This window comes from Entelurus aequoreus, linkage group LG21 (genome assembly GCF_033978785.1).
Source record: "Entelurus aequoreus isolate RoL-2023_Sb linkage group LG21, RoL_Eaeq_v1.1, whole genome shotgun sequence".
NCBI classification, from domain to species: domain Eukaryota; kingdom Metazoa; phylum Chordata; class Actinopteri; order Syngnathiformes; family Syngnathidae; genus Entelurus; species Entelurus aequoreus.
In genome coordinates, this window is record NC_084751.1 from 33,184,652 (window position 1) to 33,200,476 (window position 15,825).

At 37.9% G+C, this 15,825-nt stretch overlaps 1 protein-coding gene across 1 annotated transcript in view; it reads left to right on the top strand.

Annotated features, from left to right (window-relative positions):
• The window catches only part of slc27a6 (solute carrier family 27 member 6), a 66,912-nt gene extending 54,176 nt beyond the window's left edge, over window positions 1–12,736 (top strand). The window contains exons 6-10 of the mRNA XM_062031522.1: window positions 1,206–1,296; window positions 5,211–5,409; window positions 7,050–7,147; window positions 8,478–8,608; window positions 11,857–12,736. Of these exons, the coding sequence (XP_061887506.1) occupies window positions 1,206–1,296; window positions 5,211–5,409; window positions 7,050–7,147; window positions 8,478–8,608; window positions 11,857–12,033 (696 nt within the window). The 3' untranslated portion in view covers window positions 12,034–12,736. The remainder of the gene's footprint in view (window positions 1–1,205; window positions 1,297–5,210; window positions 5,410–7,049; window positions 7,148–8,477; window positions 8,609–11,856) is intronic.
• The last annotated feature ends 3,089 nt before the right edge of the window (window positions 12,737–15,825 follow it).

Consider the following 15,825-nt stretch of genomic DNA (forward strand, 5'->3'; position numbering starts at 1 on the left):
ATCAATTATAGTTTTGATAAAATAATACAACTGGAAAAGACGCAATATGTCACCCCATACGTCAGCAGCTAAATTGGAAGCTTGTGTTACTCGTTTTAAAATGCTTCTATTACTATTTACATACTCGATTATATACTCTATCTATCCATCTATCTATCTATCTATCTATCTATCTATCTATCTATCTATCTATCTATCTATCTATCTATCTATCTATCTATCTATCTATCTATCTATCTATCTATCTATCTATCTATGTATACTTATATATTTATTTATATATATATGTATATATATATACATACATATACTGTGTATATACATACACAGTATATATATACATACATATATATATACACATATATATATATACAAAAAAATATATATATATATACCTGTATATATATATACAGTCGCATCAAAAGTTTACATACACTTGTAAAGAACATAATGTCATGGCTGTCTTGAGTTTCCAATAATTTGTACAACTCTTATTTTTTTTGTGATAGAGTGATTGGAGCACATACTTGTTGGTCACAAAAAACCTTTATGAGGTTTGGTTCTTTTATGAATATATTATGGGGGTACTGAAAATGTGAGCAAATCTGCTGGGTCAAAAGTATACATACAGCAACGTTAATATTTGGTTACATGTCCCTTGGCAAGTTTCACTGGAATAAGGTGCTTTTGGTAGCCATCCTCAAGCTTCTGGCAAGCTTCTGGTTGAATTTTTGACCACTCCTCTTGACAAAATTGGTGCAGTTCAGCTAAATTTGTTGGTTTTCTGACATGGACTTGTTTCTTCAGCATTGTCCACACATTTAAGTCAGGACTTTGGGAAGACCATTCTAAAACCTTAATTCTAGCTTGATTTAGCCATTCCTTTACCACTTTTGACGTGTGTTTGGGGTCATTGTCCTGTTGGAACACCCAACTGTGCCCAAGACCCAACCTCCGGGCTGATGATTTTAGGTTGTCCTAAAGAATTTGGAGGTAATCCTCCTTTTTCATTATATACGCACACATATATACATACACATGTCGCAGGAGGCTATAGAATACCACAATGTAGATTTTAGGCCATATTGCCCATCCCTAGTTGGCATGAGTCTGAAGGATGTAGACTTAAATGTGTTCCATCATACCAAGAATGACATATTTAGATTATGTCGCAGCCTAATATAATACCATTTTCTTTTGCACAGCTCCTGTTCAAGTATGATCTGGTGAAGTATGACATGAAGAAAGACCAGCCAATGAAAGATCAGTTTGGTTTCTGTCAGCGTGTGAAGAAGGGTAAGAGTGCCCCATAAATTCATATGCCATTGTAAAGATGAGTGAAAAGACTCCTACTGGTCTGCTCGCTAGCAAATTTCTCTTTTAAATAAAACCAGGCGGAAGGGTTGCTAAAACTAGTACCAAGTTTTTAGGAAATAAATGACATGTATTCAAAAATATGTATTTGTTTAATGTCCCAAAATTATGTTTGAAAAAATGTTTACCACAGCTGTGTCCCGGTGTTTTGGTCGTTTTTGTTATTGTTTACAAAGTCAAGAAGTAAATTTCTGGATACAGGAAGGCTTTTAGGGCAAAATCCAAATGATTTAAATAGGCGCCAATTGTAGTTTTTGATTAGGTACTGTGCACTAACCACTTTATTTAGTTGAAAAAATGTACGTAGCAAACAGTGCCACACATTTATTAATACATCATCAGAGTTACAACAATACTTGCAAATTTGAAATTTACCGTATTTTCTGGACGATAGGGCGCACTGCCGATGAATGGTCTATTTTTGATCGTTTTTCATATATAAGGCGCACCGGATTATAGGGCGCATTAAAGAAGTCTTTTTTTTTTCTTCTTTTTTTTTCTAAATGGAAAACACTTCCTTGTGGTCTACATAACATGCAATGGTGGTTCTTTGGTCAAAATGTTGCAAAGATTATGTTTTACAGATCATCTTCAAGCCGCTTTCTGACATTTGTTTCAGGATGCGCCGATTTGTGGGCAGTCTTATTTACGTGGCTCACCTTCGACAGCGTCTTCTCCCAGTCATCTTTGTTGTAGCGTGCAAGGACGGCAGTGGAAAAAGTGTCAAAAGATGGAGCTAACTGTTTTAATGACATTCAGACTTTACTTAAATCAATAACGGAGCAGCATCTCCTCATCCGTGGCTCATCCGCCGGAAATGTGTCCCGTAAAAAAAACGTCCGACCGTAACTCTCTAATAACTAAAGTTCCTTCGGTGAATAATGTAAACTCACTACACCGGTATGTTTTAGCACTTTCGTGGCAAGTTTACTGACAGATATAAGTAAGAACTTTACACTACTTTATATTAGAAATGGCAACAGCGGAGGATGAATGTCACATAACAAGAAGATAGAGAAAAAGAAGAAGCTTATCGACTACGGTGTCCCCACGGACTACAAAGGCGGATGCGCGCAATTTTTCAGGACTTATGCAGATCCCAAACACAGATCAGCAGGTATCAGAAGGTCAGAAAAGTTGATTTTGCATAATATTGCAAAACAAAACGGCAGATTATTTGTCTTACCTTATACACACACCATAAAAATACTTGTATGTTGAAGCACAGTACAATCCATCAAGCGGTGCGGCTTCATAGCTTACCAAAGTCGTACTAAAACATTTTTATAGATTTTTGAGCGTCGTGTGTAATGTTATATATTTACAATGGAACATATAAAATGTTGGTGTTGTTTCCTTGAGTCATATTGCAGTCTACACCTATCTCTTGTGTGTGACTACCATCATATTGCAGTCTACACGTATCTCTTATGTTTGACTGCCATCTACTGGTCACACTTCACATTTCACCATGTACCAAATAAAATAGCTTTGAGGTCGGTAAGCAAAACCAAAATGATTCCCTACATTAGGCGCACCGGGTTATAAGGCGCACTGTCGAGTTTTGAGAAGAAAAAAAAGGATTTTAAATGTGCCTTATAGTCCGGAAAATACAGTAGTAGGATACTTTTTTTGATAATGTATTGTTTTGTTTACTTTGGTTACTTGCTGTAAAAAAAATTCAGTTCCATAATCTATTGTCAAAGTATCGGATCGGATTTGAGGCCAATAAATCAGATCAGGATTTGAGGCCGAAAGTGTTGATCGGGACATCCTTTTACCATAAGTCTTCAACATATGTTGCTGAATTTCAGCCCCTTCTCTCTCTCTGCCCTCACCTAATCCCAGTGAACGTTCATGTGAGCGTGGCTCTTATCTATCACTGTTCCCTCTTAGACCATGTATTGTTATATACCTTCAAATAAACACCAACACAAATAATTGTATAAATAAATATAATATCACTAAAGTTGTTAAAAAAGGGAAAAAAAATCATAATTTGACAGCACTAGTTAGAATTTACGTATAAATGTGGAATACTGGACATTCTTATTTGTTTGCGTTTCAAATGGTGTGTGTGCATGCGTCTGTTCATGGGCGTTAGCGAGTGTAAGTCTGTAACTGATTAACGTGAATTGTTAGGCTTTAACCCAGATGTATTTGTCATAATAATTGCCTTGACAGTTATGTCAACAAATTGTGAAATTCCCACTCTGAAAGGCCTCAAAACATCACAACTTTGTAGGCAACCTTGTGGATAACTGACGCAAATTCAAGTATTTTAGGCCTCAACTGTAACGGTACAGTGAGGAAAGAGACGGCACTGAGACAGGGACGTTGTTGAGCTTGCTGCGTGTTTATGAACACAAGAGAGTGACGTGTGAAATTAACCCAAATACGGGGTGTGTGACTATGTGAAGCAATTACTTGGTGAGTGTTACCGGGAGGTGTTGATGGTGCGTGTTGTGAAAGATGCGAAAGTCCAGAGAGGGCAAGGCAGGCTCGGAGGTCCGTGGGCAGGCAAGAGGTCAAGGGCTGGAGCGAGGCGTCGTAGTCCGGGGGCAGGCAAAAGGTCGAGATCCAGGGAGGCAGCAAGAAGTCCAGAGGGAATCCAGGGAGACGAGACACACAGCTCAAAACCAGGGAACGAAGAGGAGCTGCGGGATGACGACACAGGACGAGACACAATGAGCACAGAGGAGGGGAAACACTGAGAACGAGGAAGCACATAGGCGAGACGTGTAGGGCTTACTGTACAGGTACAAGTAGCTACGTTCTGGCACTGGAACGCAGGACGTGCTGGCTTAAGAAGGCAGTGGAGTCTTCATCAGCGTCAGGTGCGACGATTACAGAGTGCGTGGAGCTGCGCGGCAGGAGACGAACGCCCGTGGGCGTGTCCAGAGGCGCGCTCAGCGGAGCGCAGAGCAGTGTGTGGCGGCAGGTGTTTTAACCGTCACATCAACAATCACAAAAAAAGCCTGGAAGGAGTGTGTTTTAGTTAGAGATGTCCGATAATGGCTTTTTTGCCGATATCCGATATTCCGATATTGTCCAATTCTTAATTTTGAGGGGGTAAGGGGTAGCGGGGGGTGTATATTGTAGCGTCCCGGAAGAGTTAGTGCTGCAAGGGGTTCTGGGTATTTATTCTGTTGTGTTTATGTTGTGTTACGGTGCGGATGTTCTCCCGAAATGTGTTTGTCATTCTTGTTTGGTGTGGGTTCACAGTGTGACGTATATTTGTAACAGTGTTAAAGTTGTTTATACGGCAACCCTCAGTGTGACCTGTATGGCTGTTGACCAAGTACGCCTTGCATTCACTTGTGTGTGTGAAAAGCCGTAGATATTATGTGACTGGGCCGGCACGCAAAGGCAGTGCCTTTAAGGTTTATTGGTGCTCTGTACTTCTCCCTACGTCCGTGAACACAGCGGCGTTTTAAAAAGTCATACGTTTTACTTTTTGAAACCGATACCGATAATTTTGAAACCGATACCGAAAATTTTGAAACCGATACCGATAATTTCCGATATTACATTTTAAAGCATTTATCGGCCGATAATATCGGCAGTCCAATATTATCGGACATCTCTAGTTTTAGTCATGGATCACAAACCTGTTTCGAATTTTGCCGTTCAGCTATTTGTTACGTTTTTGCAAAAAGTACTGCAATATTAATTCAAAAGTTGAGCTCAAGTTTGATTAAATTTGACCTTGAAGGTGCTAGTGCATTGCGGCTACATCTTGAAATGTCCCCAAAAGATGAATACCCCTAACTTTTTTTGTGAGTAGTGTAAATATTGCTAACAACCATATTATTCATTTTCTTTTGATTCCTCAGGTGAGACGGGGCTATTACTCTCAAAAGTAAGCGCCCTCAGCCCTTTCTTTGGCTACGCCGGAAGCAAGCAGCTGACCGAGAACAAGCTGATAAGGAACGTGTTTGTGAAGGGAGACGTCTACATGAACACAGGGGACCTGATGGCTGAGGACCACGAGGGCTTCATCTCTTTCAAAGACAGAGTGGGAGACACCTTTAGGTACAGTAGCATACAATACAAATAATAGAAAATATTGATTCATTATTTCTCATCACCCGTTTATTTCTTAGCTGATGTATTTAGTTGAAGCTGTCTGTAGCGACCATTCAAGTGAAACCGCAAAAGCGGACATGGAAAGTGTTAAATTGGTAAACACGAGGGATGAGATGTTATTAATGGTACTAAAACGGCGAGAGTAAAGACCTGCTGCTTGCTGATTGGTTGAAAGTTTTAGAACAAACGAGGGAGAGTAGTGCCCGTTGGCATAGGCCAGTGATTGTCAAACTGGTACGCATCGAGTGGTACGCCAAATAATCACTTAAGTATTCAATCACAGTGTTACTGTTCAAAAATTTTAACATACTTGTTAAATAAAACCTCTGCCTTGTTTTTAATGAAAACTTAGGCCTACTACGCTACTGTATATTAATGGTAGTCATAATGGTGGTATATGGAAAGCCACATTTTTCTGAGGTAAAGTTAAGTTAAGATAAAGTCCCAACGATAGTCACACGCACACTAGGTGTGGTGAAATTACCCTCTGCATTTCACCCATCCCCATGTTCACCCCCTGGGAGTTGAGGGGAGCAGTGAGGAGCAACGGTGGCCACGCTCGGGAATCATTTGGTGATTTAACCCCCAATTCCAACCCTTGATGCTGAGTGCCAAGCAGGGAGGCAATGGGTCCCATTTTTATAGTTTTTGGTATGACCCGGGGTTTGAACTCACGACCTTCCAGTCTCAGGGCGTACACTCTAACCCCAAGGCCACTGAGCAGGTACTTGGTGAAAAAAGTTTAAGAACTACTGGTGTAGGCAAATATGACATGTAAGTGTAAGTGTAGTACTTACGGTACCGCAAATGTATTTGCTGGGGATTTTGGTATCGATCCTGTGAGGAACTCGCATGGCTGTTGTTGGCGTGAGCCCAGGGGGCAGAGACAGGGTACGAGGTGCAAGTAAAATGCTAATTCAATTGTTTTAGAAGCAGCAAAAGCAGGCAGCACCAGTGTGGTATGAACAGTCTACCACAGGTAAACATAACATTTGAAGTCAGGCAAAAACATGAAAACACCAAGAAATGCTAAAATGATCCAAAGAGCAGGACTGGCATATATACAGCGTCTTTATTCGCAACAAAGGACATGTGTGCCTCATCAGCGTTTCCAAAGGAAGTGGGCAACAAGGAAGGAAGGAGCACTGAAACAGAAAAATACAAAACACAATGTGACAGGGACCAAAACTGTCATGTGGGATCATGACAGATTCGATACTAAGTAGATACAGGGCTAATATCGCCGATACCGATATCTTCAGCCTAAAGCCTTTCGATCTGTAAAATTGTCAATTTATGAATGTAAAACTGTTTATTTTGTTGACCACTGACCAAAGAAATAATAAACTAAACTAAACTAATATTATTGGACCGTTGGACGCTATACGTAGTTCAAAAAAAAAAAAGTGTTCCAAGATGCAAAATAAGTGGCTGCTATAGACAAGGTTTATAACCCTACTTTTCTCTGTGGGGTACATTTTTGTGGCCTCTTTCGACTAGTTTGACTGTATTTTATCACCTTTTCAGTTATTGAATGGCTTTTTCTGTTTATTGAAATTGTTTTTTTGTTGGTTTTTTTTATTCAGGTGGAAAGGTGAAAATGTAGCAACAACAGAGGTGGCAGAGACTCTCGGTTTACTGGATTTTGTTCAGGAAGTCAATGTGTATGGCGTGGCAGTACCAGGTACAGTTCCAATCATAAATTAATATTCACTCATCACTCATTATTTATGAAAATATAGTTTACATCTGACATGAAACCAATCTAAAAATGTGTCTAAGTATTAGTCGTCATTTGTTTATCACACTTAATTGGTGCTAACAAATTTCCGGAAAGTAGGAATAATTATTACTAAAGGAATATTTTCATATTTGGATTATAAATAAATTGTTAATGACCTTCTAAATATGTTTTTTTAATCATCAAATCCCTCTAAACTTGAACATTACACTCGGTTCACCCAATATACCGTATTTTTCGGACTATAAGTCGCACCGGCCGAAAATGCATCATAAAGAAGGAAAAAAACATAAGTCGCACTGGAGTATAAATCACATTTTTTGGGGAAATTTATTTGATAAAACCCAACACCAAGAATAGACATATGAAAGGCAATTTTAAATAAATAAAGAATAGTGAACAACAAGCTGAATAAGTGTACGTTATATGAGGCATAAATAACCAACTGAGAACGTGCCTGGTATGTTAACGTAACATATTCTGGTAAGAGTCATTCAAATAACTATAACATATAGAACATGCTGTACGTTTATCAAACAATCTGTCACTCCTAATCGCTAAATCCCATGAAATCTTATACGTCTAGTCTCTTACGTGAATGAGCTGAATAATATGATTTGATATTTTACGGTAATGTGTATTTTACGGCGCATCCTGAAGCGACTGTCAGAAAGCGGCTTGACTGTCAAACATAATCTATGCAACATTCTGACCAAAGAACCACCATTACATGTTATGTAGACAACAAGGAAGTGTTTCCATTTAGAAAAAAAAATTATAATATGACTCCTTTAATGCGCCCTATAATCCGGTGCACCTAATATATGAAAAAAGATCGAAAATAGACCATTCATCGGCAGTGCGTCTTATATCCGGTGCGCCCTAAGATCCGGAAAATACGGTACATTGTATAGCTATGTCAAAAAAAACACAACCAGAAATGTTGGATTGCTTATCTGTTTATTTGCAAACCCAGAAGGGATTCTTTTTCCTGTCCTGTTCTGTAGCTCAGCCCCGTAATACATCAGAACTGTATGCCTTATATTGCCAGAGTAGATTTGCCCTTTCTATTACTGCTCATTCATCTGGAGGTTTAATGGGGGCATCAAAAACCCAATCAAATAACAATAACAATAACGAGGAGTAGTTATTTGCTAAATAGGACACTGAGTGAAACGGGACAGAAGTCACAAGATCGTTTGAGGATTATTAAAACATTTACGCCGGAGAGCGATAATAAGAACACTAAACCATATTTTTGTTTTTTTAACAGGACATGAAGGAAGAGCAGGAATGGCTGCCATGATTTTAAGAACAGGCCTCACTTTTGATGGGAACAAACTTTTTAAGCATGTGGTGACGGATTTACCCACTTACGCTCAACCCCTTTTTATAAGACTTCAGGTAAGAATCAGAGAATGCAAAATATGCATTCTTTGTTGGCCTTTTATAACAAATCGTTTCAATTTGCTGTTTGTCTTCTTTCAAATTTACAGGCCCTCCAGAATTTTGCGATTTTTTTTGCCAATTCTCGCAAATTCTGCCAATTAAATAATTAAATAATAATGATAACATAATAATAGGGTTGTAAAATGATTATCAATCAATCAATCAATCAATCAATCAACGTTTACATATATAGCCCTTAATCACAAATGTCTCAAAGGGCTGCACAATCCTCGACGACATACTCGGCTCAGATCCCACATTCAAATATTAAATGCGATCAATCACATTTTGTCCGTAGTTAATCCCAGTTAGATTGAAGTTTTTTATCTTTAATAAGTGTAACTTAGACCGATCTATTTTAAGTTTTTAATACAATCCAATGTATTACACTTTAGTCTTTTTTGTTTAAAAGCTCAAGCTCAGCTTTGTTGTTTTTGCTGTTATTTATTATTTACATAAATATATTGCTAAAATGTATTCTTTATTCTTATCAGCACTTTCCCTGTCCTTGCTTTTAAAATGGACAGTTACGGAAAAAGCTGGCAGCTTAGTTGCCAGACTTTTTGTGTTAAAGTTTTTACAACAATATATTGTTAATGGAAAAACGGTACAAGTTTTTATTTTGGCAACTTAGCTGCCAGTTTTTCTACCGTAAAAACAAATGTACCATATTTCTATTTACAGTAATACACTGTTAAAAACAACAACCGCATATTTTATAGTCAAAAACTGGCAGCTCAGTCAACAGACTTTTAACGCTAGAAACAGTTGTAGTTTTTTATTAATTTACTAATATGCTGTAAAGAGCAACGAAAAATTGATTGTAATTTGTATTAATTTAACGGGTAGTTTTCTGTAAAGTTAGGTATTTTTATTTAAACAAAAACCTGTTTAGAAAGTATGATAATATACTGTAATATTTGTTGCAATATTGGATACAATTAAAGGTATGCAATTTCAAGCAGTACATTTTTTTTTTCTGTCAAAATGAAAAAAATCTATTACATTTAGTGAGAAAATATTACGTACTTTATTGACACATATCATATACAGGTGTTTGCAGGCCAGATGAAATGATGTCGCGGGCCAGATCTGGCCCCCGGGCCTTGAGTTTGACACCAGTGCTCTAAGCAAAGACCCAGAAACATTCAGCGCTCCACAGTTCCTAAATTTTCTTGTGGAAGTCGCTTCCTAGCGGTCCCACTGACAGACACTTCACAGGAGCCAAGCGTGCCGTTTTAACAAACTTTTAATGTACATACAGTATAGTTATCAAAAGTCTTTCTCCAGCAGAACGTGACCTTTCAGTCAAGTCCGTATCCTCTCTCTCCTCCTGCTCCCGGCCGCTTACTGTTAAAGACAACAGATGGTTAGATTAACACGTACCACCTGTGAAATCTAATCACCTGCCAGCTGTGTCTCGCCGTCAGCACTGCCACGCCCCCGTCTGATGGTGCTCTGTCCTCAGCACCATGGACAGAGGCGGTGACCTTTGCTCCTGCAGGCAGCGCTGACAACATCTACCTCCACAGTTCTCAACGAAAGCGGGGTGTTAAACTATCAATCAATCAATCAATCAATCAATGTTTATTTATATAGCCCTAAATCACAAGTGTCTCAAAGGGCTGCACAAGCCACAACGACATCCTCGGTACAGAGCCCACATACGGGCAAGGAAAAACTCACCCCAGTGGGACGTCAATGTGAATGACTATGGGAAACCTTGGAGAGGACTAGCGCTATAGGTGACTCTCAACAGTTCGTAAATGTGTTGGAACATAAACAAAAGTTTATGATCGACAAACACTTTTCAACCATAAAATATGTCTGCAAATTGTGAACAATAAGTGCAGGCAGCGGACAATAAAGAAATGTTTGTTTTTATAATACCTATACTATAATTTGATAATTGGTTTAGAAAATCAGTGCATATTGAGCATAATTTGTTAGATGCATGCTAGAGATGTCCGATAATGGCTTTTTTGCCGATATTCCGATATTGTCCAACTCTTAATTACCGATTCCGATATCAACCGATACCGATATATACAGTCGTGGAATTAACACATTATTATGCCTAATTTTGTTGTGATGCCCCGCTGGATGCATTAAACAATGTAACAAGGTTTTCCAAAATACATCAACTCAAGTTATAGAAAAAAATGCCAACATGGCACTGCCATATTTATTATTGAAGTCACAAAGTGCATTATTTTTTTTAACATGCCTCAAAACAGCAGCATGGAATTTGAGACATGCTGAAAAACTCCCTGAGAGAGCATGAGGAGGTTGAGGTGGGCGGGGTTGAGGTGGGGGGGGGGTGGATATTTTAGCGTCCCGGAAGAGTTAGTGCTGCAAGGGGTTCTGGGTATTTGTTCTGTTGTGTTTATGTTGTGTTACGGTGCGGATGTTCTCCCGAAATGTGTTTGTCATTCTTGTTTGGTGTGGGTTCACAGTGTGGCGCATATTTGTAGCAGTGTTAAAGTTCTGTATGACTGTTGACCAAGTATGCATTGCATTCACTTGTGTGTGTGAAAAGCCGTAGATATTATGTGATTGGGCCGGCACACAAAGGCAGTGCCTTTAAGGTTTATTGGCGCTCTGTACTTCTCCCTACGTCCGTGTACACAGCGGCGTTTTAAAAAGTCATAAAATTTACTTTTTGAAACCGATACCGATAATTTCCGATATTACATTTTAAAGCATTTATCGGCCGATAATACCGGACTGCCGATACTATCGGACATCTCTAATGTATGCATTTTAAGGGTTAAATTCGTAAAGAACACCTAAAACATTGATAAGGAGTGTGAATGTTGTCTGTCTATCTGTGTTGGCCCTCGATGAGGTGGCGACTTGTCAAGGGCGTACCCCGCCTACCGCCAAATGCAGCTGGGCTACCCCCGCAATCCCGATATCTGTTATAAGGACTTCAAGCTTTGTCTCATCAGACTACATCATTTTGGAACAGATTAAATAGATTTGCATTATTTTGTATGGTAAAAATTGCTTCAGTTTTTGTACATTTCTGTCCTTGGTCTGACCGAAGTACAAGTACAGTACCACTGTATTTTGGTCATGTTTTCTTTTCCGGCCAAAAGTGAAGAATGAATAAAAGTACGCAAAAACCTGTTCTACAACTTTTGAAACAGTACACTGTACATTGTCAACACGCTGACAGCATTTTGTCTTTGTCCCCTCAGGTCGTCATGGAAACGACGAGCACTTTAAAGCAGCAGAAGTTTCAACTGGTTGAGAGCGGCTTTAACCCCTCAGCAATAGCGGATCCTCTTTATGTGTTGGACTATCAGCAGAACAGCTACGTACCTTTGACAGACAGAATATACCAGAGTATAGTCTGTGGAGAACGCAAGCTATAACACTTTCCAATGAGCGTATGTTGACACACATGCGAGCACTTAAAATAACGAATTAGCTCGTCTTGACGAGGGGTGTCTTGATCCAATACAATATCGGCAAAAATAGGATTTGCTGAAATCATTCACAAAAGGTCAACATGGTACTACAGGCTACTAGGAGCTATACAGTAGCTAAGCACACACTAGCACGCAAGCTAGACATGTGTAATAAGTGTCCTTAGTTGTACAATATTGCAGTCTAAAATATGAAGTCAATATTAAGTATCAAATACTTCTAGCTGCATATTAATTACACATACAAAGTCTCCAAGGCATTAGAAAGTGTCCAGTAACAAACGTGTCCGCATCATTCAACTTACTGTGTCATAAGCTTGACTAAATGAATTATTGTGGCCACTCGGTGTCACCCGAAAAAAATAATATTACCACTCAACTTCAATTGAAAGGCAGCATAGGTCCATTCTGGAGGGTTAATAATAAAGGTATGTATGATTTGTGCTGATATCGGATCGATATCGACCAACACTCAAAGCTCCAATATCTGTAGGATATCGGAGGTGAAACAGTTCTATCGGGACACCCCGAGTTTTGACGTAGTTATTTCACATTTTACGAACTACACACGCACTTTGTTAAAAGCTACACACTAAACATTTTCACAATAAATAAGTTTGTCCGTCAATAAAATACATGTACACAATTACTTTCTTGTGTCGAGTGTAACTTTTATTACATTTTTTTTACTGTAAATTCAATATTTATAAGGTTTTTTTTTTCTTTTATTTCAGGCAATTCAAAAAGTACAAGGTAGACAACATATAATAATGTATAATGCAGAAGAGAATGCACAGTATGTAAACATGATGATATAGTTTTGCCTGTAAGGGAGCGGGAAGAAGAAAATGTATTTAATCCCACCCCGCAGTGATTACTACATTGAGCTTCAGTGTTACTTTGTTAAAGGATTATTATACCAATGTTTTATCATGGTGGCGTCACCACAGGTATCAATAATTATTACACTAACAATAATTTGTAGCAACAATGTAGGAAGAAAGAACAATACCAACGATGGTAATGGACAATATACCAATAATGGTAAGGAAACATTATAAGACAGAGCACAGATCAGAGGATTAATTGTGTTGTGGTAAGTATTCCCCCACACTTCAACACAATATGTAAGGTATAGGAGTACCAAGGTGCAATATAAAGTACGGAGTGCATTTTCATTAAGGTGTAGTTTGGCTTTGTTTATAACTGAGAGGCTTTTGGAGATTTTTGTTTTAATGTGTCAGACATGAGGTTTTCCATGATAGTTTGCTATCAATTATTTCTCCCAAAAATGTATTCTCATTTATTTTCTGTTCAGACTTTATGTTGCGATGACCAAGCATCACTATCTTAGTTTTATTTATATTCAAGGATAATTTATTTGTGTCCATCCATTTTTTTTGTTATGTTTACTTTCCTGTTTACTGTATTTATGAGCTCATTATAGTCATCACTACTGTAGAATATATTTGTGTTGTCTGCAAATAGTATACATTTCAGTACTTTGATGTATTAAAAAATCTTTATTTTACACATTAAACAGTTTTGGCCTCAACACGGACCCTTGGGGAACACCACAAGCAATGTCAAGAGTATCTGATACATATTGACCCATTTTTACAAACTACCCTCCCTAACTTTCTAACCAGTCTCCAGCCAGCCCCCTAATTCCATCTCCTTCCATCTTATCCAGTAGGATTTAATGATTAATGATAACAAAGGCTTTTTTTAGATGAATAAAGATACCAACTGCATAGTTTTTATGCTCCAGTGCATTAGTCATTTCTTTAATAGCTTCAGTTATCGCCATTGAGGTTGTTCTTTTGGACCTAAAAGTATACTGGCCCTCATTGATTATATGATGTTTCTTAAGAAATGTTTCAAGTCAAGAATTAAATAGTTTTTTAAACGTTTTTTAGAACTGAGACAAAAGAGAAATGGGTCTGTAATTAGTAAAAACCTGTTTAACACTTTTGAAGAGCGGAGTTACCTAAGCCATTTTCATTTTACTTGGAAAGCGGCCAGTCTGGAATGACAGGTTACATATATAAATGAAGGGTTTTACAATATTCAGTATAACTTTTTGAACCAATGTCATGTTGATATCATGGCAGTCAGTGGAGCACTATTTTTTTTATTTTTTATAAACCTTTATAATATTCAAAATTTTTAAACAAACAAAGAAACAATAATAATCAAAACAAGTACAGAAACAGTACAAAAATAGTACAACACAGCGCTAGGGGGTTGGAAACTCAATAAAGCAACTAAAGTAGAATGCAAAATATATATGTATATATGTATGTATGTGTATATTAAATTTAAATTAAATTAAAGTACCAATGATTGTCACACACACACTAGGTGTGGTGAAATTTGTCCTCTGCATTTGACCCATCCCCTTGATCACCCCCTGGGAGGTGAGGGGAGCAGTGGGCAGCAGCGTAGCCGCGCCCGGGAATCATTTTTTGGTGATTTAACCCCCAATTCCAACCCTTGATGCGGAGTGCCAAGCAGGGAGGTAATGGGTCCCATTTTTATAGTCTTTGGTATGACCCGGCCGGGGTTTGATATATATATATGTATATATACATAATGTATATGTATGTAGCAATGTGTAAAGCCATAGGCTCACACAAGTTCCGTAAATAATCCAAATTTGGAGCACAGCATCATAGTTTTCACAGCTTTTTGGTTGTTAGAGGTAGAAAGCGTGTCAGTGGAGCTCTTACTTTGACACTTCCGCACAATGTTTGTCACTTCCTGCTCAATTGTAGCTGAGTGGAAGAATTCTGTTTAATAGTTGATTTTGCGACTCCAATGTCTGATATCGACAGCCAACTTAGGACCAACATTTACAACAAAAAATATTGAACTTATTCACTACATTACTCATATCTTCACAATTTTCATCAATAAAGTAATCAGGATATGTCAACTTTGAAGATCCTTGTTTGATTACGGCTCTTTAGCGCTGCCCTAGTGGCTCCTGGAGCTTTTTCAAAAATGTATGAAAATGAAAAAAAAAATTTTTTTTTAAATGATTTTTTTTTTAAAATATGGTTTCTGTTGGAGAACAAACATAACACAAACCTTTCTAATTGTTAGAAATCCCACTGTTTACATTAAACATGCTTCACTGATGAGAGTATTTGGCGCGTGCCATTTTGTCCTAATTTCGGAAATCCTTGAACGCACCGTAGTTTGTTTACATGTACAACTTTCCTTGATGCTGCCACAGAAAGACGTGTTTGATGCCACTCCTTCTTTGTCTCTATTGTCCATCAAACTTTTTATGCTGTGCGTGAATCCACAAAGGTGAGCTTTGTTGATGTTATTGACTTGTGTGGAGCGCTAATCAGACATATTTGGTCACTGCATGACTGCAAGCAAATCTGATTTTTTGAATAGCCGATCCCTGGATTCAGCTATTCAAAAAATCATTTTATTTGCTTGTTCTTATAATATCATTATTTTGGTTTTTTTGTACCTCTTACATCTTTGTTTGACTTCTTTTGTTTTTACTTTGATGAACAGTTTGTAGAGATTGTTTTTCTTTTTACGGGCATTGAGTATTCCTTTTGTCATCCAGTGGCTTTTTTAAATATTTTTATTTTATTTTAAAAAAAAAATGTTTTAAGTAACTACTACACAAACAAATTATCCTGACACAACACAACCTAATATCCTGAACCTTATATTTACCAAAAAAACCCAACTATTAATTGCTAATCAGCC